The sequence below is a fragment of the Entelurus aequoreus genome, linkage group LG12 (genome assembly GCF_033978785.1).
Source record: "Entelurus aequoreus isolate RoL-2023_Sb linkage group LG12, RoL_Eaeq_v1.1, whole genome shotgun sequence".
In the NCBI taxonomy this organism is placed as follows: domain Eukaryota; kingdom Metazoa; phylum Chordata; class Actinopteri; order Syngnathiformes; family Syngnathidae; genus Entelurus; species Entelurus aequoreus.
In genome coordinates this window covers 25,227,402-25,251,986 of record NC_084742.1, presented here as the reverse complement: position 1 = coordinate 25,251,986, position 24,585 = coordinate 25,227,402, and the positions used below count along the sequence as shown (strand labels likewise).

Below are 24,585 nucleotides of genomic sequence, written 5' to 3'. Positions count from 1 at the left end.
ACTCACGGTACCTGGTATTCAGCTGGGAATGACTAAAACAGTAAATAAACACAAGACATATATTTACTCTATTAGCCACAACACAACCAGGCTTATATTTAATATGACACAAATTAATCCTGCATAAAAACACCTACGTCTTTGTTATGCTAACTCCTAGCTCCTATGCTAGCTCTTAGCTCCATAGAACACGCCAATACAATTCAAACACCTGATCAACACACACAATCACTCAGCCCAAAAGACCGTTCACCTAACCCAAGGTTCATAAAGCTTATATATTTTAAAAAAGTTACGTACATACGCAAAAAAAAAGTTGCGTACATACGGTCAAGCGATCAAATGTTTAGAAGCCAAAGCTGCATACTCACGGTAGCACGTCTGCGTCTTTGTCATCCAAATCAAAGTAATCCTGGTAAGAGTCTGTGTTGTCCCAGTTCTATACAGGCGTCTGTGTATCGAAGTCAAAAGTCCTCCTGGTTAGAGTCTCTGTTATCCGAGTTCTTCCATCTTGACTGCATCTTTCGGGAATGTAAACAAAGACGCGCCGGCTGTGTACTGTTGTTGCTGACTTCGTTCGAAAAATACGTCCGTTTCGCACCGACAACTTTCTTCTTTGCTTGCTCAGCTTCTTTCTCCATAATGCAATGAACATAATTGCAACAGATTCACGAACACAGATGTCCAGAATACTGTGGAATTATGAAATGAAAACAGAGCTTTTTCGTATTGGCTTCAATGTGGAAGGCATACCCGTGTTCCCCGGGCTACGTCACGCGCATACGTCATCCTCAGAGGCGTTTCGAACCGGAAGTTCAGCGGCAAATTTAAAATGTCACTTTATAAGTTAACCCGGCCGTATTGGCATGTGTTATAATGTTAAGATTTCATCATTGATATATAAACTATCAGACTGCGTGGTCGGTAGTAGTGGGTTTCAGTAGGCCTTTAAGGTGTAGTGATAACATAACATTTAGATTGTTACTGTGACTGATTTGGTAAATAAGATGACATAAAACCTCAACAGAAATGAAAGACTGTCGGCAGGAAGTCGAAAGGAGACTTTTTTCTTTGCAAACAGCTTAAAACAACTTGAAAACATGTCAAGACACTTTCTCAAACCAATCACTTTTCCGGCTTCAAAATAAAAGTGCTATGCTATGCATCCGTTTTAACTACATTTACGAAATAAAAATGTTTTACATTACGATCATGTTTTGTCGATAGGGATGGGCACCGGATCCGGTACTTTTTTGGCACCGACCAAAATCAGCCGGTAATACCGGACACCGGTTCACATAAGATATAGCGGTGCCATGTTTCGGTGCCTGGATTGCACGTGACGTCACGTGTGAAGTGAAGTGAATTATATTTATACAGCGCTTTTCTCAAGTGACTCAAAGCGCTTTACATTGTGAAACCCAGTGTCTAAGTTACATTTAAATCAGTGTGGGTGGCACTGGGAGCAGGTGGGTAAAGTGTCTTGTCCAAGGACACAACGGCAGTGACTAGGATGGCGGAAGCGGGGATCGAACCTGCAACCCTGAAGTTGCTGGCACGGCCGCTCTACCAACCGAGCTATACCGCCCCACGTCTGTTTGAACTAGCACTTGCCAGTGTCGAGTACTTGCTAGCACTTGTGAGAAAAACAGGCAATTTCCAAGCGGACATGCTCTTAGTAATCTTGCAACCCATCAGTGTTTCATGACAAAAACCCAACCATGCCAAATAGAAAACACTCTAAAGTGTGGCTCGTCTTTTCTAAATGCCATGCCGATGCAGATTACGCTCGTTTGTTTTTAACTTAATTGCCTTAATTGTTCCATGGACTCCCATCACATATTTTCCGGATGGAAAAAGAAAGGAGTACATGGAGCCAGGTTTGTTTTGCGCAATACTGAGATAATAACACTGCATTGTTGTAGTTAAGTGTTTTTATATTGAAGACATTTGCTAAACAATTGCAAACATGTTACTATACAAATACTTGGATATCGTTTTGATATATTTGATGATCAATTGATGGAGAAATAAATGTTACATTTTAAGATTTCATTATTACTCAACTAAAAATGTTTTACTACATGAACAAACCCAAAAGTACCAAAAATTGGTACCGTTGCGTACTGGTGGATGAGTAAAAAAAAAAAGGGGAGGGGTCCAGACTGAGGCCAAGAAAATCAATTAAATAGCCATAAGCACACAAACATGTTACATAGAATCCACAAAACTTGCAACAGAGGGGAGGGAGTGGGGGCTAAGGTGCCAGGCTGCTGCTATCTAAAGCACTGCTGAGCCGCCTATCACCCCTAAGGGATTCAAACGGAGGTGAAGGCGTGGAGTGGGGTGGGGTTCGGGGTGTGTGTGCGTATGCTCATTGTCCAGGGTGTAGTGTTGTGTATATAGGCCTGGAGTCGCTCTGCAGGCGTTACGAGCAAAGTTCAACTCCCAGGTGTTGTTGAAGGAAGGAGGGAGGGAGGCTAGAGCGTCCATCACTGAGGTGTCCTCGAGGGATGTTTTCAGAACAGCCTTCTTCTGTTATGAGCAGCGTCAAGGCCATTTGAGGGAGTCGAAATGTAGATAAGGACTGTTGTTTTCTAAGGGAACAGACATTTTAATGGCTTGTCTGATCTAATCGTCCATGCTGCCTCTCAAGATGATACATTTTCGCATTTCAGTAAGCCTCTCAGTGATGTGATCCAACTTACGATTCAGTTAAAAAATTGCCACAGTTTGTGTTCCCGCAGCTCGACCCATGCATTCCATTGCGACGTCAGCCTTTGGGCTCCTTGAACGGCTGCCACCGTCTTCCAAATTTGACGATACACCAAAGCAATGCCCAGCCCAATCAGCAGAATCCCTGCGATCACCGTTCGAAATAGGTAGATGTCTTCCACGTCCTCGACGGAGAGCACTGAGAGGCACATGATTCTCCATTTCTCCCAGGAGTCTCTCACATACCCCGCAGCAATTGTTCCGTCAGGGCAGCCAGGCTCCCCAGAACCTATTTTCCTCGTCTAGAAGATTGTTTTCAATTGAGTCGAGAGTCCAGCTTATCAATTCCATATTAGGTGTTTAGATTTCGGAGGACAGCGCAGAGAAAGAGGCTCTTAAAAAGTATAGACAAGACAAGACAAAGAGAGGAAGCAGGGAAAGACAACGACCGCCTCCAAGTGCCAAGCCAGAAAAATGCATATAAATACTGTGTACGCTGCACCAATCACTAAATATATCCAAACATTTAATAAAGTCAAATACAAATAAGGCAACAAAAGATGTATTCCACACTTTTCTTTTGTAAAGTAAATCTGTACAGCAAATATGGGCATCAACAATATGATTTGCCTGAGCGGCCGAACCGGACGGATTTAAGAAAAATAAATAAAAATATTTTTTTCTTTTGGCTTGGGACATCCCGCGAGCCAGATTGTGGAAGCTGGTCCCGCGGGCGGTAATTTGGGGACCCCAGTACTAGATCATCTTCGAGGTTATCATAATGTAAATACCATGCAGTCCATTTTCCTCTGCTTCACAAATGTCTTATGTACCATGTTGGAATTAAATTTTTCAACCATGCAGACCATGACACTCCCACCACAACGCCCTTGCTAGTAACTTATGAGCTTTCATCGATGAACCACATTTAGTGTTTGCAATACTCGTACAGCCCCAGACTGCTACCACCACTTACTTTGTACTCACTTACTTTGTACTCACTTCAAAGGTTATTTTCTCTTCTCCTTCTCAATGTTCTTGTCCTCTGTCCACAGGAGAGGGGAAGGATCGGCGTCATCTTCAACGTGGGAACGGACGACATCACCATCGAGGAGAGCGCGGTGATGGTGAGCGACGGCAAATACCACGTGGTGCGCTTCACACGTAGCGGCGGCAACGCCACGCTTCAGGTGGACAACCAGCCCGTCATCGAGCGGTTCCCCTCAGGTAGGAATGTGGCCCCTCGTTGGGCGGCCTCTTATCAAATAAAATATGAAAGTTGAGCTTTTTAGTTTGTGGCAAACCTAAAGGAGAGAGGGGAAATGTGAGATCAACAAAACGTTGCATGTGTTTTGGAGAAATCCTTCATAGACATGCCTGTGCTCCAAGATAAAAGCATATCATTGCACATCCTGCAAGAGTCACTATGGGCGTTACTACTCTATTTAGGCCTCACTTGTAAGGCTATTTTAAATGAGCTCACACTTCATTTCTCTCTCTCTCTCCAATGTGTTTGTACTACCTGTGTTCATGGTTGTTTAAAAGGAAGACATTGTGCGTTCCCGTCTCGTTAAGCTGTAAATGAGCCGAGCTGGCTGCAGGGGGGCGGTACCGCTGCTAATTGTGTCATCAAGAATCTAATGAGTCATTCACAAGGAGGAAGGGAAGGTCGCTTTGCATCGAAAGTTGCAAAGCGGTATAGTACACAAAGCGGCGACTAAGAGGTGTATGAGAGGTGTATATAGATAATTATATATATACACGTGTATGCAGTGTGAATCAACTAAACAAGCATATCGTTCAAGCCTTGAAACATTAGCTTCTCATTTAAAGGGTTCATATTATTATATTGGTATATGTTTTATACTATTATTATGATTTTTCTACATACAGAACACTTCACTGTGGTCTAAATCAGTGGTCCCCAACCACCGGTCCGTGACGCATTTGCTACCGGGCCGCACAGAGACATTAAATAATTTATAACCGACCACATTTTCTCCTACTTAACTTTCGCCAGTCCCACCAGACACACTAATAAGCTTGTTCATAGATGTATTATAAAACTCCTAATAGGAAGTCGCCATTTGCTATATTTGTTACATCTTTGTTACATGGGACAATGCACATTAATAAACATATAAAATGTAAAGGTGCCAAATCGTAGCCAAAAGCTAGGTTCCATCTGCAGTCCGCGACAGGTTGATGACCTAAGATCAGGGCAGATCAGGAACAGAGTGACCATAGGAGTTAATGTGCATAAGGCAGTTGGAGAAGTGCTAAATTGTTGCATATAATAATTGTGCTGAAGAAAAAAAAATACACATCTCCTTTGGCCTAGTAAGTTAAACTACTGGTATTATTTTCCCCTCGGCCATCAGGCAAATGAACAATAACTCCTAACAGTAGCTCCTTGAATTCCTTGAATTCCTTCTAAGTCTATCTGATAGCTCAGTTACAGCTCTTTTTATTACCAAATATGTGTTATATGTGTTTTATGTCGCACGTTTGCACCAAGAAAAATTCCTAGTTTGTGAACCCGTTCTCAAACAATGGCAATAAAACTATTCTGATTCTGATTCTGATTCTGATTATTGCACATCGTCCTATTACATAAGTAGTTAGCAATAACGGATGTATTTACGCATGCAAAATTGGACTAAAAAGCTAACATTAGTGTATCTACGTATGAAATATTGCACGAAATATGAACTTTTAGAATGGAAATAGTAATCCACAGATATATCTATTGGAGCTAATGTCAAGTACAAACCCTGTTTCCATATGAGTTGGGAAATTGTGTTAGATGTAAGTATAAACGGAATACAATGATTTGCAAATCCTTTTAAACCCATATTCAATTGAATGCACTACAAAGACAAGGTATTTGATGTTCAAACAGTAAACTTTTTTTTTTTTTTGCAAATAATAATTAACTTAGAATTTCATGGCTGCAACACGTGCCAAAGTAGTTGGGAAAGGGCATGTTCACCACTGTGTTACATGGCCTTTCCTTTTAACAACACTCAGTAAACGTTTGGGAACTGAGGAGACACATTTTTTAAGCTTCTCAGGTGGAATTCTTTCCCATTCTTGCTTGATGTACAGCTTAAGTTGTTCAACAGTCCGGGGGTCTCCGTTGTGGTATTTTAGGCTTCATAATGCGCCACACTTTTTCAATGGGAGACAGGTCTGGACTACAGGCAGGCCAGTCTAGTACCCGCACTCTTTTACTATGAAGCCACGTTGATGTAACACGTGGCTTGGCATTGTCTTGCTGAAATAAGCAGGGGCGTCCATGGTAACGTTGCTTGGATGGCAACGTATGTTGCTCCAAAACCTGTATGTACATTTCAGCATTAATGGCGCCTTCACAGATGTGTAAGTTACCCATGTCTTGGGCACTAATACACCCCCATACCATCACAGATGCTGGATTTTCAACTTTGCGCCTATAACAATCCGGATGGTTCTTTTCCTCTTTGGTCCGGAGGACACGATGTCCACAGTTTCCAAAAACAATTTCAAATGTGGACTCGTCAGACCACAGAACACTTTTCCACTTTGTATCAGTCCATCTTAGATGAGCTCAGGCCCAGCGAAGCCGACTACATTTCTGGGTTGTGTTGATAAACGGTTTTCGCCTTGCATAGGAGAGTTTTAACTTGCACTTACAGATGTAGCGACCAACTGTAGTTACTGACAGTGGGTTTCTGAAGTGTTCCTGAGCCCATGTGGTGATATCCTTTACACACTGATGTCGCTTGTTGATGCAGTACAGCCTGAGGGATCGAAGGTCACAGGCTTAGCTGCTTACGTGCAGTGATTTCTCCAGATTCTCTGAACCCTTTGATGATATTACGGACCGTAGATGGTGAAATCCCTAAATTCCTTGCAATAGCTGGTTGAGAAAGGTTTTTCTTAAACTGTCCAACAATTTGCTCACGCATTTGTTGACAAAGTGGTGACCCTCGCCCCATCCTTGTTTGTGAATGACTGAGCATTTCATGGAATCTACTTTTATACCCAATCATGGCACCCACCTGTTCCCAATTTGCCTGTTCGCCTGTGGGATGTTCCAAATAAGTGTTTGATGAGCATTCCTCAACTTTATCAGTATTTATTGCCACCTTTCCCAACTTCTTTGTCACGTGTTGCTGGCATCAAATTCTAAAGTTAATGATTATTTGCAATAAAAAAAAATGTTTATCAGTTGAACATCAAATATATTGTCTTTGTAGCATATTCAACTGACTATGGGTTGAAAATGATTTGCAAATCATTGTATTCAGTTTATATTTACATCTAACACAATTTCCCAACTCATATGGAAACGGGGTTTGTATTTCTAGCTTTCTTATACTGTATATCCATGCTCTTGTCCTTGAGTGTGATTTATCACCTATAACCCAACAGATACTAAAGCCGAAACTAAGCCTGCTACTAGCAAAAATTATCAAAAAACAAAAGTCTTTGGAGAGCTTTATTGCAAAGGGAAAAGGCCAGGGGCTCCCACAAATTGAATTTTTATGGTGAGTTTTTTCATGTACCTGTATTAATTTTTCATGCACTCTTTTGCTACATCTATCTGCCAAACGTGGAAGGCCGGTCCGTGAAAATAATGCCTACATTAAACCGGTCCCTGGTGCAAAAAAGGTTGGGGACCCCTGGTCTAAATAACATGTAAGGGTGGGACTTTGCATAGATTTTGTTTTACAGACCTTCTTTAGGCTGTTCTCTAACTGTCTCTCCAAAATACACAGTTTTGTGGGCGGTCTTATTTACGTGCCGAGGTCCTCCTCCAGGCCAAGCCCCCTACGACTGCGTCTTCACCCCATCAGAAATGTTGTAGTTTTAGCGCATCCATATCAAGTCTAAAAAGGGATATAAGTTAGAAAAGTACGCTACTTTTCATTTACAAATGGCGGCAGCAGAGTATTTTAGCATGCATGTGCATGTACGAGCCAGTCTGCCCCACATCAAGAGGATAAAGAAAAAAAAGGAACTTTGGACTACAATTGAATAAAAAATTATGTAGTGGCGCAAAGCTCTACCATGAACTACGTGGAAATATCCGCTGACGTGACTAAGGTAAAATACGTCACCAAAGTCTCAAATTCCAAAGGGCTTGTTTGAGCAAGTTTAGAAGAAGGCAATACGATTTTATAAACATCTCTGCCACACCTCCATTGTTTGATTTCAAATGTTCAGTACTTATGGGGATCCAAAATACACCAAAACAGGTGTCAACAGGTAAGAAAAGTTGGTCTTGCATTATAGGACCCTTTTAAGTGGCCAGTCGGTGTGGTCCAACATCACATTTTCACCTACCAACCTGAACTTTGAGTCTGAAGTCAAACGTAACACCTCCTCAAGATGGAGGGATCATTGTATTCTTCCTATTATTACAACATTCTTTGTCACAGCATTTATTTTATTTATAGCCTTTGTTTTGGCATTGACAAAAGCATATTGTCTCACCTATCCATCATCGTGGCAAATCCTGCTGAAGACAGAGACAGCTAACTCTTTTCGGCTGATTTTGTCATGGAACTGGAGCCCCGTCCACCCCCCCCCAAAAAAAAAAAAAAAAAGCAGAAGCTCTCTAACTAGGAGCCTTGATCTCCTAATGTGCCGACAGCTTTGAAAGCAACAGCAGCCACTTAACACAGGCGAGAGAGAGTTATCCTCGCCCCATATTGTATTCTTTTTATTCTTCATCCCCTTTCCTGTTGTTGTCACACCCTCCTCTCTCTGCTGATCAAAAATTGAGCGTTATTTTGTTGTTTGTTGCTCAGCAAGATGAGTCTTGAGCACACATTCGGGGGGCTGGAGTCTGCCTGGAGCTTGGAAGATGCAACGCCAAGGAAACGGAAGGGAAAGAATGGGTAAAAGAAGGGCGGGAAGGGGAGGGGGCTACCCACTTTGATTAATTTATATGCACAAGACACACACAAACTCCTTTCAGGCTGTTCGGTGGAGGCTGGCGTCCTGGAGGAGAAGCATTTGGGGAGCAAGCTCCTCGCAAGAAGGGGCGGGGTTGAATGTTTTGGGCTCCCTCGCCGAGACAGAAAGTGTGATTGAAACAAGTTCCTGTGACCCGCATTAGATGGTTTGATTCTCTAAGTGGAGCAAAACATAAAACAGAGATATGATTTCCTCTATGCTTAGGTCAATTTTGTCCTGATGGAACGGCAGAACCAAAATGTCCATGTTTCCAACAGTCAGACAGAGAAATGAGGCATGAGTCTAATTCCATTGTTGGTCCAACGCTGTGTACCTCCGAAACACAGAGACAATTGTCATCAATTCAGCTTGTTCAGCCACGTGTATACACGATTAGAGCTGTCCTAATAGTAGAAGCCGTTTGGTCAAATGGATAACATTGCTCTCCACAGCTCTTACGTGCAGTTGGTAATGTTTTTTTTTTTTGGGGGGGGGGGGGGGGGGGGTCGTTATGTTAAGGTGAACCTCAGGGTAACATTTTAATTGTTTTTGAGTGACTAAGGCCCCTTCTACACTAAGGTTATCCAGGGTAAATCCCACCTAACCTTATCCCTGTCCACACACACACAATGGTCGTTTAAGAACCCCTACCCCCTTTGTCCGCTGGCGCAACGCAACCTAGTACGCATGCGCGGAAAATGCGCACGTCATAGTCATCTCCAGTGTTGCTTTGTGTGCAAGTTCTTAATATCCAGTGTTGTGGTATTTCAATTAACTGGAATCCAGTGTGCTGTGGGGCCCTATTGTAGTGAATCACACCTAAGCCATCATAAATTAATCAAATCTTTAATGGACATGTAAAAGTAAACATTGTGACAAAGAACATTTGACAACAATCAATCTAGGGATCTAAATATCTGGTCAGGACACTCCTCACTCTTTTGCCTTCACCTTCATTGTCCATTACTTTTTGGTGACTTTTTATACTCTGGACCTAGACGTTAAGTCTGCGACATACATGGCAGACAATAACTGATACAGTCTGCTTTGCCAGTCCCAAAGCATTCAATGTTTTCCGTAGTCTTCCCTTGACGGCCAGGTAATACAAAGCACACGCTACCTTTTTTATCACATACACGGGAGCCCGCATTTTTGTTGACTCTCCTTCGACAAATGGACGAAATTTTTCGGTAAGTAGAATCACAGCTGACCTGGACATGTGAAAGTTCTCTTGCCGTCTGAGAAGTGTTGTATCCCAAATAGCTGCAATCACGCGTTTTCTTCTCTCAAGGTATTCATGTGTGATTCCCACAAGCGTCTGTACATGTAGAACAATGAGAAACATGGGCATGTCTGGATGACTCGCCTCCATCTCTCCAGTGGTTAGCTCCGGTTTGTTATGAAGCTGGCTGTGGCGTGTTCTTTCTGACGTCACTTCCTGTGTGGGCCGCGGTCTTTCTGGCGTCACTTCCTCTCCGAACTCAGTTTGTAAACGATCAATGAGTCCATACAAAGCTAAGAGCCGGAGATTCAAGAAATACACGGTGCACTTACCCGTGTAAAAAAGGACGGTTACCTTAAATGATGATTTAGTGTGGCTGAGACGTGGCTTAGGCTAAATAATTATTTGTTCAAGGGGTTATCCGGCTTAGTGTAGACATGGCCTAAGAACAAACGTTCTTGTACTCAGTGAATTATTTTTCATTGGTGCGTCCATCAATGACATTGTCTAAACATGCATTTCCTGCTTCTGGAAATAACGCCACACTATTGCCAATGAGAAGCAAAGAAAACGTATTATATCTACCACCGTTACGGTTGTTGTTTACTTACTGCTGATGTATTATTTTCAGTCTTAATTCAATACTTTATTTGTGAATACTCCAGGTAAGGAAGTTTTGGTGTTGAAATACAGTACGTTTCATTAGGGTTGCGCGATATAAATAATATAAATAATATAAATTATCTATATTTGGCGGACGACAGAGCTTTTAATGCCATCTTTATATCGTGACAATGCGTGTTGATGACACATTCCAGCTGTTTCCTGCAAATTTTCCAGAGACAAGCAAAATAAGGAGTCCTCAACGCAATGTAGAATTCTCACTAGCGGCTAACATCCCTCCACAGGGCAAGCCATTTCTAAATCCGCAATCCTCTCCCTAATGGTGGTAAATAATGTACAAAAGTAACATTATCACTGGAGGATGAAAAATAGCTCAACATACTTCACTACACATCGTAAGAGGATGTACTAACCGCTAACCACAAGCTAGAGCTGTTGAATGTAAAAAATTGTGGGAGAATTGATACGGATTTCGACAGTAACGATACCAAATATAGTATCATGTCGATAAGTCGTTGGTTAGATTAAGATCTTTTATCATCCAAAAATATTTTATCGTTTTCGTTAATTGTGATCAAAACTGTTATCATTTATTGAGCTTTTAAAGCGTTGGTACACTGCCCCTGTAACTACTTGGTATTGGATACCCAAATGTGCAGTATCGCCCAAAGCTATTAAGAAGTAGTGAAGTGAATTATATTTATATAGCGCTTTTTCTCAAGTGACTCAAAGCGCTTTTACATTGTGAAACCCAATATCTAAGTTACATTTAAACCAGTGTGGGTGGCACTGGGAGCAGGTGGGTAAAGTGTCTTGCCCAAGGACACAACGGCAGTGACTAGGATGGCGGAAGCGGGGATCGAACCTGCAACCCTCAAGTTGTTGGCACGGCCGCTCTACCAACCGAGCTATACCGTCCCGTAGCCAAACAGAAGAATAAATGTACAGTACATTTTAAAATAAATTTAGATGGAAGCATGTTACAGCACTCCTTTCAAGGGCATTTAGGGGATCCGGTTTGGTGGCTGCAGGACTAGGTCTCTTCTTTTTGTAGATGGTGTGGTCCTGATGGCTTCATCTGGCCAGGATCTTGAGCTCTCACTGGATTGATTTGCAGCCTAGTGTGAAGCGACTGGGATGAGAAACAGCACTTCCAAGTCCGAGTTCATGGTTCTCGCCTGGAAAAGGGTGGAATGCCATCTGCGGGTTGGGGAGGAGATCTTGCCCCAAGTGGAGGAGTTCAAGTACCTCGGAGCGGTCTTCCATGGGGAAGACCCAGGACACGTTGGGAAGACTGTCTCCCGGGTGCCCTGGGAACGCCTTGGGATAACCCTGGAGAGCTGGACGAAGTGGCTGAGGAGAGGGAAGTCAGGGCTTCTCTGCTTAGACTGCTTCCCCCATGACCCGACCTCGGATAAGCAGAAGAAGATGGATGGATCTTTTTATGTAGTCGTTCACATTTTAAAAAAAATGTCTAATCTGAGCTCAAACTGACCTGCATGCAGCCATGATAAAAATGGCTCCAATTTTAGCAGGTCTCTGCAGGCGCATTTGTGGCAATTTCAAAGATTTTGTGCAATCAAAGTCAACCGTTTCTGAACCGACTTATTGCGTGTAGAACATTAGGAAAGAAAAGGGCAAGCATTTTGTCTCTCGCAGTTTGTGGGACATTTGCTTCGACAAGCATGCGGGCGAACAGTCGGAGACAGTAGTGGTGGAACATTGACATGAGTTCCTAAAGCATATCATTTTTGTCTGTTTTCTGCTCATTTGTCAACTATTTATTTTGCAACGGAGAATTTGCAACAAGAATTATGAGGCTTTTTGCTTTTTGATGCCTTATTGGTCGGATGAATGTGACCCGATCATTCAGACTGCAGTCACATTGGATACATGTTCAATTATATCCACATACGAAAGAGGCCTGGTGGCTGGGTCAGATTTGAAAAATTTGTAATTGCACTGTTCACACTGACATGACAAAATCCAATACAGGTCACAGATTGACAAAAAAAAATCACAATTAACCCGCAGTGTCAACAAAGCCTAACCTAGTTTAATTAAGGTGCTTAAGTGCATTTTAAAAAGCTGCTTTCAACCCATCCATCCACCCATCCATTTTCTACCGCTTGTCCCTTTCGGGGTCGTGGGTGGTGCTTGAGCCTATCTCAGCTGCACACGGGCGGAAGGCGGGGTACACCCTTGACAAGACGCCACCTCATCGCAGGGCCAACACAGATAGACAGACAACATTCACAGTCACATTCACACACTAGGGCCAATTTAGTGTTGCCAATCAACCTATCCCCAGGTGCATGTCTTTGGAGGTGGGAAGAAGCCGGAGTACCCGGAGGGAACCCACGTAGTCATGGGGAGAACATGCAAACTCCACACAGAAAGACCCCAAGCCCGGGATTGAACTCAGGACCTACGTATTGTGAGGCACATGCAATTAATGCAAAAAGAATTATATTTTGTGCGTGTGTGCACATGTAAACACTGTATCCATTCAGACAGATGGACACATTAACTGCTTGTCCTTATTCAGGTTATATTATGGAGTCTATCCCAGCTGACTCTTAGGGTGAGAGGTGGGGCACACCCTGGACTGGTCGGTACAGTGTAGACAAACAACCACTCTATTCACAACTACGGACAGTTTAGAGTGTCAAATTGACCTAACATGACCAGATCTGATTCACCTAATTGGAAAAAATGTCAAATGTTCAATCAACGTGCCTTCCCTCTGGGACTGTTCTGACCTGATAACTGAGGACTCCTTTACTCGGACAGTTGTGAATCCCACCTCAGGTAGTCACTTTTGGGAATTCTCACTTGTAGACCATATTCCAAGAGCGCTGCCGTAGGTAAGAAATTGCTGGGACAGTACACTTGTCATTAGGAAGCTGACGCGGTCTTTTTTACCTTCCTGCTACTCACTGTGCCCTGCACTTTCATCCAAAATCTTTGGCTATGTACTCTGAAGTGGCAATTTGGCAGATAGAATGCTGACAGTCAAACATGGCCGCCACAGGTCAAGCACTTTTAAGGGCAAAGCAACACATCTCCTGATGGTGATGTTTGTAACCCCTAGGGGGTGTGTGTATGTGTGTGTGTGTGTGTGTGTGTGCGTGTGTGTGTGTGTGTGTGTGTGTGTGTGTACACGACAAGATTGTCCCTCCAGTCGTGCACACATTTATCCTCATGTGCGGGTGGGTTTGATGGACAGGAAACAGACAAAAGGTGTCAGAGGAGCAGCCGGCCAGCTAATCCAGCGTGTCAGGTGTCCCTGGGGGCTCCTGCAGCCCACCCACAAACCCAAAGTGGCAGAACCACCAGACTCGTGTCTCACCAATCCTCCCTTTTCCAACCTGACCACACATACACACACTCAGAAAGAAGCAAGAGTGCGCGATCCTTAATTGTCCAATTTCACTCTGAAATTCCCCTAGCTCTGTGGAAAAAGGTCGCCAATTGGATGTGTGTAATTGTTAAGTCTAGAGGGTTTGTTTTTTTTACGATTTTATGCCCTCGTTCCTTCCTCCTTTTTTTTTTTTTTTATCTCTTTCCATTATACCCCTACCATCCATCTACCATTGTAAGGGGAGGCGGGGGCAGGCCCGAGGATCTACTTCCTGTCTGGAAAAAGCAACATAAAAGCACTCAGCCGGGCAGGTTAAAATGGATAAAACAACAGAAAGAGGCTTGAAGGTACTCAATAAATGAACATAGATATAACAGCTTCTACTCCACTGGGAAGACTTTCTGTAAGATTTTAGAAGTTGGCCCATGTATAAAGAGGTTCTTCCACACTGAAGAACTAACCTCAGAGCTCCCACAAAGTTTGAATAATTGTCTAAAATGTCTTGATTGGATGAATGATTTAAGATTCAGAGACAAACAAGTGGTCTAGCTAAAGTTGCCTTAGCAAAATATGCCAGCATACATGCAATACATAGTTCTTCAAAGTTTGATATAGTGGAATGTCAATTTATGAACTTAATAGGTTCTTGAACAGGGGTCGTTAATAGAAATGTTAATTTATTGAAGCAAAAGTCTCCTTTAGAAACAATGTAAATAAAAATAGTGGGTCGCAGCCTCGATAAAAGTCAATATTTTAGTAAAGCTTTGTACATTTTGAACACAATATAAAGCGCTTTACAGTACTCTATATCAAACAAACATAACAAAAGGGTGATGTATCAACTTTCTATTGCATAAACAACCCGTGCCTTGCCGACACACTCACTGTCGCTAGCCTGTGGTGCACTCACAGTTTGAAAGCACAAAACTCCTTACCTTTGATTGATTGATTGATTGAGACTTTTATTAGTAGGTTGCACAGTGAAGTACATATTCCTTACAATTGACCACTAAATGGTAACACCCGAATAAGTTTTTCAACTTGTTTAAGTCGGGGTCCACTTAAATTGATTCATGATACAGATATATACTATAAGATATATACTATCATCGTAATACAGTCATCACACAAGATAATCACATTGAATTATTTACATTATTTACAATCAGGGGTAGGGGGGGGGGTAGGATATGGACAGCAAGTAGTGGACATAGAGAGAGAGAGAGAGAGAGAGAGAGAGAGAGAGAGAGAGAGAGAGAGAGAGAGAGAGAGAGAGAGAGAGAGAGAGATCAGAAGGCATAAGAAAAAGTATCTGCATTTGATTGTTTACATTTGATTATTAGCAATCCGGGGAGGGTGTTAGTTTAGGGTTGTAGCTGCCTGGAGGTGAACTTTTATTGCGGTTTTGAAGGAGGATAGAGATGCCCTTTCTTTTATACATGTTGGGAGCGCATTCCACATTGATGTGGAATAGAAAGAAAATGAGTTAAGACCTTTGTTAGTTCGGAATCTGGGTTCAACGTGGTTAGTGGAGCTCCCCCTGGTGTTGTGGTTATGGCGGTCATTTACGTTAAGGAAGTAGTTTGACATGTACTTCGGTATCAGGGAGGTGTAGTGGATTTTATAGACTAGGCTCAGTACAAGTTGTTTAACCCTGTCCTCCACCTTGAGCCAGCCCACTTTGGAGAAGTGGGTAGGAGTGAGGTGTGATCTGGGGTGGAGGTCTAGAAGTAACCTGACTAGCTTGTTCTGGGATGTTTGGAGTTTAGATTTGAGGGTTTTGGAGGTGCCAGGGTACCAGGAGGTGCATGCGTAATCGAAAAAGGGTTGAACGAGAGTTCCCGCCAGAATCCTCATGGTGCTTTTGTTGACCAGAGAGGAGATTCTGTAGAGAAATCTCGTTCGTTGGTTAACCTTTTTGATTACCTTGGTTGCCATTTTATCACAGGAAAGGTTAGCCTCTAGAATGGAACCTAGGTTGGGGACCTCATCTTTCCTGGTGATAACAATGTCACCCACTTTTACAGTGAAGTCATTGACTTTCTTAAGGTTGATGTGGGACCCAAACAGGATGGATTCCGTTTTATCCAAGTGAATGGATAGCTTGTTGTCAGCGAGCCAGGTGCAAGTTCTACAGAGCTCAGCACTGAGGATTTTCTCCACCTGTGACTTGTCCTTGTCGGATACCAGCAGGGCAGAGTCATCCGCAAACAAAAACAATTTACAGTCGCATGCCTTTTGCAGACAAGTTGCTACAATGATTTGTGATGAAAAATAAAATCCAGTTTACCTTCTTGGTTAAACTTGGGGAGAGAAGGGAGTGTGCAACAAAATCTGTGGCTATGTCCTGAATGTTTAAAACCACACATGCCTAGTGGTTGGAGTGTCCGCCCTGAGATCGGTAGGTCATGAGTTCATAGTACCAAAGACTATAAAAATGGGACCCATTACCTCCCTGCTTGGCAACTCAGCATCAGGGGTTGGAATTGGGGGTGAAATCACCAAAAATGATTCCCGGGCACGGCCACCGCTGGGCTCACTGCTCCCCTCACCTCCCAGGGGGTGAGGGTGATGGGTCAATTGCTGAGGTTAATCTCACCACACCTAGTGTGTGTGTGACAATCATTGATACTTTAACTTTAACATCACTTGTCCATTGCTTTCTTTGGAGTCATATTTAGCTAGCAACACTGGAAACATTTTGTATTTAGGCTAAAGAAAACATTTAAAATGCACACAAAGTTGCACAGTAGCTAACAGCAGCACTCTGCTAACTAAATGAGCACTGTGTACAGTATAGCAAACAGCTCGCCCACAATGGGTAACCTGCCAGGCACAAAATGGCCACTCTGTAGATACACAATCGGTGGATGAAACGTTCGCACACTGAGACAAGGGTCATACAACAAAGCATATTTTTATTGGGTCTGTAGTTTGTAAATCAAAATTTTGGAAATCAAGGTCTCACTATCATAGATGCCGATCCCAATGCCGAGCACCCACGTGGGATGGCAAATTTCAATCTATAAACAATGCCAACACTGTCATAAACATGTGCCATATAGTGAAACCACACTAAACAACGACGACAAACACATTTTGGAAGAATATTTGCACCGCAACACAACATAAACACTACAGAACAAGTTCCCAGAATTCCCTGCAGCACCAACTCTTCCGGGACGCTACAATATAAACAAACGCCATTGGTGGATCTACACCTAACATCCACTGTAATGATACCACCTACAATAGCGTATCTAGTCGATACTACTATGATTACATCGATATTTTGTAACATCACAAAATCTTCTTTCGTTTTTTTTTAAAATTTATATTATGTTTATAAACTCAGGAAAATGTCCCTGGACACATTTGTGGTATCATCCAAAACTAATGTAAAGTATCAAACAACAGAAGAATAAGTGATTATTACATTTTAACAGAAGTGTAGATGGAACATGTTAAAAGAGAATACAACCAGATATTATCAGTAAATGAACAAGTAGATTAATCATTAATTTTCTATCACTTGTTCTTAATAATTTTGACAAAATAATAGAATGAGAGATGACACAATATGTTACTGCATACGTCAGCAGCTAAATTAGGAGCCTTTGTTTGTTTACTTACTACTACTAAAAGACAAGTTGTCTTGTATGTTCACTATTTTTATTTAAGGACACAATTGCAATAAGAAACATATGTTTAATGTACCGTAAGATTTTTTTTGTTCAAATAAAGCCAATAATGACATTTTTTGTGGTCCCCTTTATTTAGAAAAGTACTGAAATACTTTGGTACCAGTACCAAAATATTGGTATCGGGACAACACTAATACACACACACCGAGCACCCACTGGCAGAAATGTAGATTGGTGCCTATGGCCACTATATTCCTTTGACAATTTTTCATTGACTTATGGCAAATGAGTTGCCAAATGCCACTCACGCCCCTGCAATAACATTTTGCTTGATGGTGGAAATGTCTTGCTCAAATTTTACAAACTTGTGCTTGTTAATCCCTTATAGGCGTGTACCAAATTGTGGTGTGATTCAGCTAAACACCCTAAAGTTTGAGTGGGTGTTTTGTAGTGTATTGCACTGTATGTGAAATTTCAGGTCAATCCCGCTCATAGCATTTGATAACAGTGCTACCATGTGGTTTATTTTTTAGACAAGATAATAGCACAGCAAGAGTTGGATGGTTGTTTCACCTTTTTGTGTGCAGTGATTCAGGAGTATAAGAGTTCCATCATTGGGTGTCTTCTTTTTTTCACAGGACAATGACACGTTCCATCCATGCTTGCAAGCAAACAATCCGTCCAAAAGCTGTATTGTTGGCACAGATGTTCAGGGTTCCTGAGCTTCTTTTTTTTTTGGTTCTCTGCTGCTCTGCAACATGTTTTGATTGGATCTTGCACAGTTGGAAGATTTCTCCAATTACTGGCCTGTGGCGGAGGGATGATGGAGACACAGGGAGTGTGACATGTTGAGTGAGAGAGAGAAGGAGAGAGATGGAGTGGGAAATGATAGCTTTGGGTAAAATTAGACAAGTGGCAGGGCGAGATGAAAAGTGGCGAGGATCCCGTTGAAGGAAGATGAAAAAAACGCACCGTAGGCTTTTTCACTGCTGTTCACATAAAATATGTTGTTGAGGCTATGTGTGTTTGTATCGTGCACTGGCACAGCAGTGGTGGGTGGAGTGTTTTTACACTCACCTGTAACCTTTTTGTCCATTTTTAAGTCTTATTAGGAAAAACAAATTGCCTGCAGGCAGGAATAATCCACATTTTGTACAACATCACTTGTTCATGCATGGACGCGAATGAGCACGAAGACAGTTGAAGCGAGGGAGCCTTGCTTCTTTTCTTGTACAGTGGATAGAGGGGATCCATCTTAAGTTACCAACAAGAAGGAGGCAATGACATGGAGAGGCTGCTCTGACAGCCAGGGAGAGAGCCCTATGGCCGCTGGCTAGCCATCGCTCGTGTAATCGCCGCAATGCTGGATGGATTTCCGATGTGGCTGTCCTGCACAAGGACATCTGGCTGCCTGCAGAGCTACATGATATACAGTGGGGAGTCCTTGGAGAACATGAAGCCCACACATGAATGCACATTGATATCTTCTTTTGTTTAGCATTCTACTTGTAGCCTTTTAGGAGAAAGTACACATTTCTACGTTTCTAGTCTGCTTTGACTTGCAAGGGTCTCCATCTGAAATTAATTGTGTTTTCTCTTTTGTTCACCCATTGTGCCTTTCCCAAAAACTGCTAGGAGAAACATTTTTTATGTTTTTGACTTGGGAGAAAAGTTCAGTGTCATTGAAAAGCCTCTGCATTCTTTAGGGCAGTGCTTCTTACCATGGGGCCAACACTTGGACAACAATTTGTATGTCCATGTTGCGATTTTTGTGTAAAAAAAAAAAGAATATGTCCCTCCGTGTTGCAATCTGTGTGTCTGTGTTTAGATTTGTGTGTGTAAAAAAATGGTGTGTTTGTGTTCAACTCTGTGTAAAGCAGGAACCGTCGATTGGTTGTCTTTTTACACATGACTTTTGCTACACTTCTGTGTTAAATTATCAAAGCAAAACAATTTGGAAAATGCGTATCTCAATCTGTGGTGTGTTTAATCATATTCACATGTCTTTGTTCTAATTATGTGTCCGTGTTTAGATTTGTGCGCATGTAAAAACAAAACATACACATACAAATCGCAACACTTTTTTTTTTTTTACAAATATTCTAAACCCTGACACATAAATTAGATCACAGACACGTGGATATGATTACACCCACACAGATTGAGATATCCATCCACCCATCTATTTTCTACCGCTTATTCCCTTCGGGGTGGCGGGGGGCGCTGGAGCCTATCTCAGCTACAATCGGGCGGAAGGCGGGGTACACCCTGGATATGCATTTGCCAATTGTTATGCAACAATAATACTTCCATATCAGTGTAATACCGATGTAGCCTGTAATCAATTGAAAACAACAGTATTTAAATGAAGTTTGTTATTGTCATTAATTTCAGAAAGACAATGAAATACAGTTTAGCAGCACCGGAGATAACAGCATTATCATCATTTTTAAAAGTAAATAATAAATAGAGAGAGCAATACAAAAATATAAAAGTATGCATTATAAAAAGTGGGATACATATACACTGTAAAAATGTTAAAGGCCTACTGAAATGATTTTTTTTTATTTAAACGGGGATAGCAGATCTCTTCTATGTGTCATACTTGATCATTTCGCGATATTGCCATATTTTTGCTGAAAGGATTTAGTATAGAACAACGACGATAAAGATTGCAACTTTTGGTATCTGATAAAAAAAAGGCTTGCACCTACCGGAAGTAGCGTGACGTAGTCAGTTGAACATATACGCAAAGTTCCCTATTGTTTACAATGATGGCCGCATGAAGTGAGAGAGATTCGGACCGAGAAAGCGACAATTTCCCCATTAATTTGAGCGAGGATGAAAGATTTGTGGATGAGTAAAGTGCAAGTGAAGGACTAGTGGGGAGTTGAAGCTATTCAGATAGGGAAGATGCTGTGAGAGCCGGGGGTGACCTGATATTCAGCTGGGAATGACTACAACAGTAAATAAACACAAGACATATATATACTCTATTAGCCACAACACAACCAGGCTTATATTTAATATGCCACAAATTAATCCTGCATAAAAACACCTGCGTGTTTGTTATGCTAGCTCCTAGCTCCTCTGCTAGCTCCTAGCTCCATAGAACACGCCAATACAATTCAAACACCTGATCAACACATACAATCACTCAGCCCAAAAGACCGTTTACCTAACCCAAGGTTCATAAAGCTTATATATTTTTAAAAAGTTACGTACGTGACGCGCACATACGGTCAAGTTATCGAATGTTTAGCAGCCAAGGCTGCATACTCACGGTACCTGATATTCAGCTGGGAATGACTACAACAGTAAATAAACACAAGACATATATATACTCTATTAGCCACAACACAACCAGGCTTATATTTAATATGCCACAAATTAATCCTGCATAATAACACCTGCGTGTTTGTTTTGCTAGCTCCTAGCTCCTCTGCTAGCTCCTAGCTCCATAGAACACGCCAATACAATTCAAACACCTGATCAACACACACAATCACTCAGCCCAAAAGACCGTTCACCTAACCCAAGGTTCATAAAGCTTATATATTTTTTAAAAGTTACGTACGTGACGCGCACGTAGGTACGGTACGTGTTATGCTAGCTCCTCTGCTAGCTCCTAGCTCCATAGAACACGCCAATACAATTCAAACACATGATCAACACACACAATCACTCAGCCCAAAAGACCGTTCACCTAACCCAAGGTTCATAAAGCTTATATATTTTAAAAAAGTTACGTACATACGCAAAAAAAAGCCAAAGCTGCATACTCACAGTAGCACGTCTGCGTCTTTGTCATCCAAATCAAAGTAATCCTGGTAAGAGTCTGTGTTGTCCCAGTTCTCTACAGGCGTCTGTGTATCCAAGTCAAATGTCCTCCTGGTTAGAGTCTCTGTTATCCGAGTTCTTCCATCTTGACTGCATCTTTCGGGAATGTAAACAAAGAAGCGCCGGCTGTGTACTGTTGTGGCTGACTACGTTCGAAAAATACGTCCATTTCGCACCGACAACTTTCTTCTTTGCTTGCTCAGCTTCCTTCTTCATAATGCAATGAACATTATTGAAACAGATTCACGAACACAGATGTCCAGAATACTGTGGAATTATGAAATGAAAACAGAGCTTTTTCGTATTGGCTTCAATGTGGAAGGCATACCCGTGTTCGCCGGGCTACGTCACGCGCATACGTCATCCTCAGAGGCGTTTCGAACCGGAAGTTTAGCGGCAAATTTAAAATGTCACTTTATAAGTTAACCCGGCCGTATTGGTATGTGTTATAATGTTAAGATTTCATCATTGATATATAAACTATCAGACTGCGTGGTCGGTAGTAGTGGGTTTCAGTAGGCCTTTAAATAACTGTTATCCATGACATGCCCAGTTAAAATACAGCTTTCAAACCGACCACTTGGCTGCAGTAATATATCATTCAGTTGTTTCACAAGTTCCAATATGCAGAAGAAGACACAAGACTGTAGCTAAAGTACTTAAAATTCTTGAATGCAGAATCTGTCTCTGGCAACAGAATGTACAATGCTATCTTCAAACTGCTTAAAGGGCACCTACTATGCAAAACCAACATTTCGTGTCTGTTGGCACCTGTTTTTGTGTGTTTGGAATTCCCATAAGCTCTGAAAATGTGAACTTAAACCATAGAGGCATGGCAGAGATAATCTTGCCTTTCTTCATGCTACTTTCATACAAGCTGTTTGGAATTTGAGACTTTAGTGACGTATTTTGCCCTATTTACATCAGCGAATATTTCCATACTTTATGGCAAAGGTTTATCATATTTATTAGGGGTGTGCATCTTTACCTTAAATGGCGATATGATATGAATCTCGATACATGGGTGACGATGCGATTCACGAACAATACTTTTTAAAACATTACAATTCGATGCGATATGATGCGATGCAGATGTAAGCTTTGCATTGTAAAAAAAAAATCAAATGTATCATGTCAAAACAAATAGACACATACAAAACAGCCGCTTCCTGTATTAATTATTAAAAACTAGTACAACTATCCACTTCAAGGCATAGCAGTCAATAATCTTGAAAAAAAGATGTTAGTTAAAAAATGCAAATTATGATTAGAACTTTAAATCAATTTTCTTCTGTATATTCTTAGTTTAGTTGTCTTTTTCTTTGTTCTACATTGTTAAATGTTAGAGTATCAAATTTGATCAAAAGGCTGAAAGGTTGACATATTCATGAATGAACCAAATCTATTGACTGGCTCATTGACATGAACGAAAGGTTTGTTTTTATTTGAAGCGTGGCAGTGATGAAACATTTACATCATAACCAAGCGGCAGATTTACACAAACTGGGTGTGCATCTCCTCGGGACTTTATTGTCCAGAAGAGATAAAGGACTTTATTGTCGTTGCACATAAATGTACAACGAAATGTGTTTTCAGTACAAGCTGTCTAGGAGCAAACATTCAGTAGACAGGGGACCACCTGTGAGGAAAGGCTCACAGCAGCATTGCTTGTTCATTAAGGACATTAGAGTGATGCGCACTTTCATGTCTCTAAACATCCCAAAAAAAGTTGTTAGATTTGTCGCTAGTCGCTTTTGAGAAAGAAAGTCACTATGGGGGTTGGAAAGATTCGAGATTTAGCGAGAAAATCACAAAATTGACAACACTGCGCTGAAGTGTGTGTGAAAAATAAAGACACGGTGACCTGCCATACATTGTTTCTGAATGGTTTACATTGCGTGGTGCCTTCCGTGTTTGGTTAAATTTAGGCACAAGAATTTATGGATTGGTCTTAGATTGGTTTTTTCGTTAAGTCAATCAGAGTTACTCGAACTGTGGCTAGCCATGAAGAAACACGTTTGTTATTATAAAAACATAAATATAGAGCAGTGAATGGGGAAATATAAGCGTGAGGCTTGGCAGCTCTGCAGCTAGTTCTTTAGCACAATGAACAGTGTACTAGATCTTGTGATTACCTTGCAAAGATGTGGCTAAGTTGGAGCTGGAAGTCTTTCAAATCAATGTCCTTGTCTTGCCAGTTGGTAGGTCTGCTAGCATTAGCATTCTTAGCTCCATCATCGCCGGCTTCAGTGTCTTGATGCCATCGAACAGGTGAATGTAGGGCTGGGCGATATGACCTTTTATTAATATCGCGATATTTTTAGGCCATGTCACGATACACGATATATATCTCAATATTTTGCCTTAGCCTTTAATTAACACTTGATGCATATAATCACAGCAGTATGATGATTCTACGTGTCTACATTAAAACATTCTTGTTCATACTGCATTAATATATGCTCATTTTAAACTTTCATGCAGAGAGGGATATCATAACTAAGTAAATTTACCAAAACTGTATTTATTAAACAGTTATTAAGCAGTGGCACAAACATTCATGTACTGTATCAAATCAACTTTATTTATAAAGCACATTTAAAAATAGTAATTTCAAAACAGAAAGTGCAAGATTGTCAGAGACATTTTAAAACAAGCTATTAGTGCACTTTTGTGCATGATGTCACTAAGATGAAATACCAAAACAACACTAAATTAAAGTGCACTTTGTGTACAGAACGCTGTACCACAATAGTTTAAAACTTATAAAGTGCACTTTTGTGCATGATGTCACACAAGATATTTCAAAAAGTGTCAAATAAAAATTAGCTGCATAATAGGATATCAAATAGTGTATGTCTTTCGCTATGTGGTAGGTTCCTGCGGAGGTTCCTCCTTCTGTTGTAGACTATTTTTTACAGACGGTGTTGATCTGGAAATGGTTGCTTCGGCATTTTGTTGGTGTGGCACCGAACGGAGATTTTGACATGCAGAGTTTCAAGCACTCCTTATTCTCTAGCGGGTGACTTTTCAAATGATGCTACAAATTAGCAGTGCTGCTACTTTTTGTAGCAACGCTTTTGCCGCATACTTTACATATTACGGTTGTCTGTTCAACATATTCCCGCTTGAAGCCAAACCACCGCCAGACGATGGACACCGTGCTGTTTTTCTTGGGAATTATTTATTCTTCCTCCATTTGTTACCAGATTCGCACCTTCTTTCTCTCG

At 41.5% G+C, this 24,585-nt stretch overlaps 1 protein-coding gene across 15 annotated transcripts in view; it reads left to right on the top strand.

Moving 5' to 3' along the window:
• Positions 1-24,585, top strand: part of LOC133661820 (neurexin-2-like) — a 957,097-nt gene that overhangs the window by 885,293 nt on the left and 47,219 nt on the right. For all 15 annotated transcript variants that reach the window (XM_062065342.1, XM_062065337.1, XM_062065335.1 and 12 more), the window contains one exon: positions 3,771-3,942. In XM_062065342.1, coding sequence (XP_061921326.1) covers positions 3,771-3,942 — 172 coding nt within the window. The remainder of the gene's footprint in view (positions 1-3,770; positions 3,943-24,585) is intronic.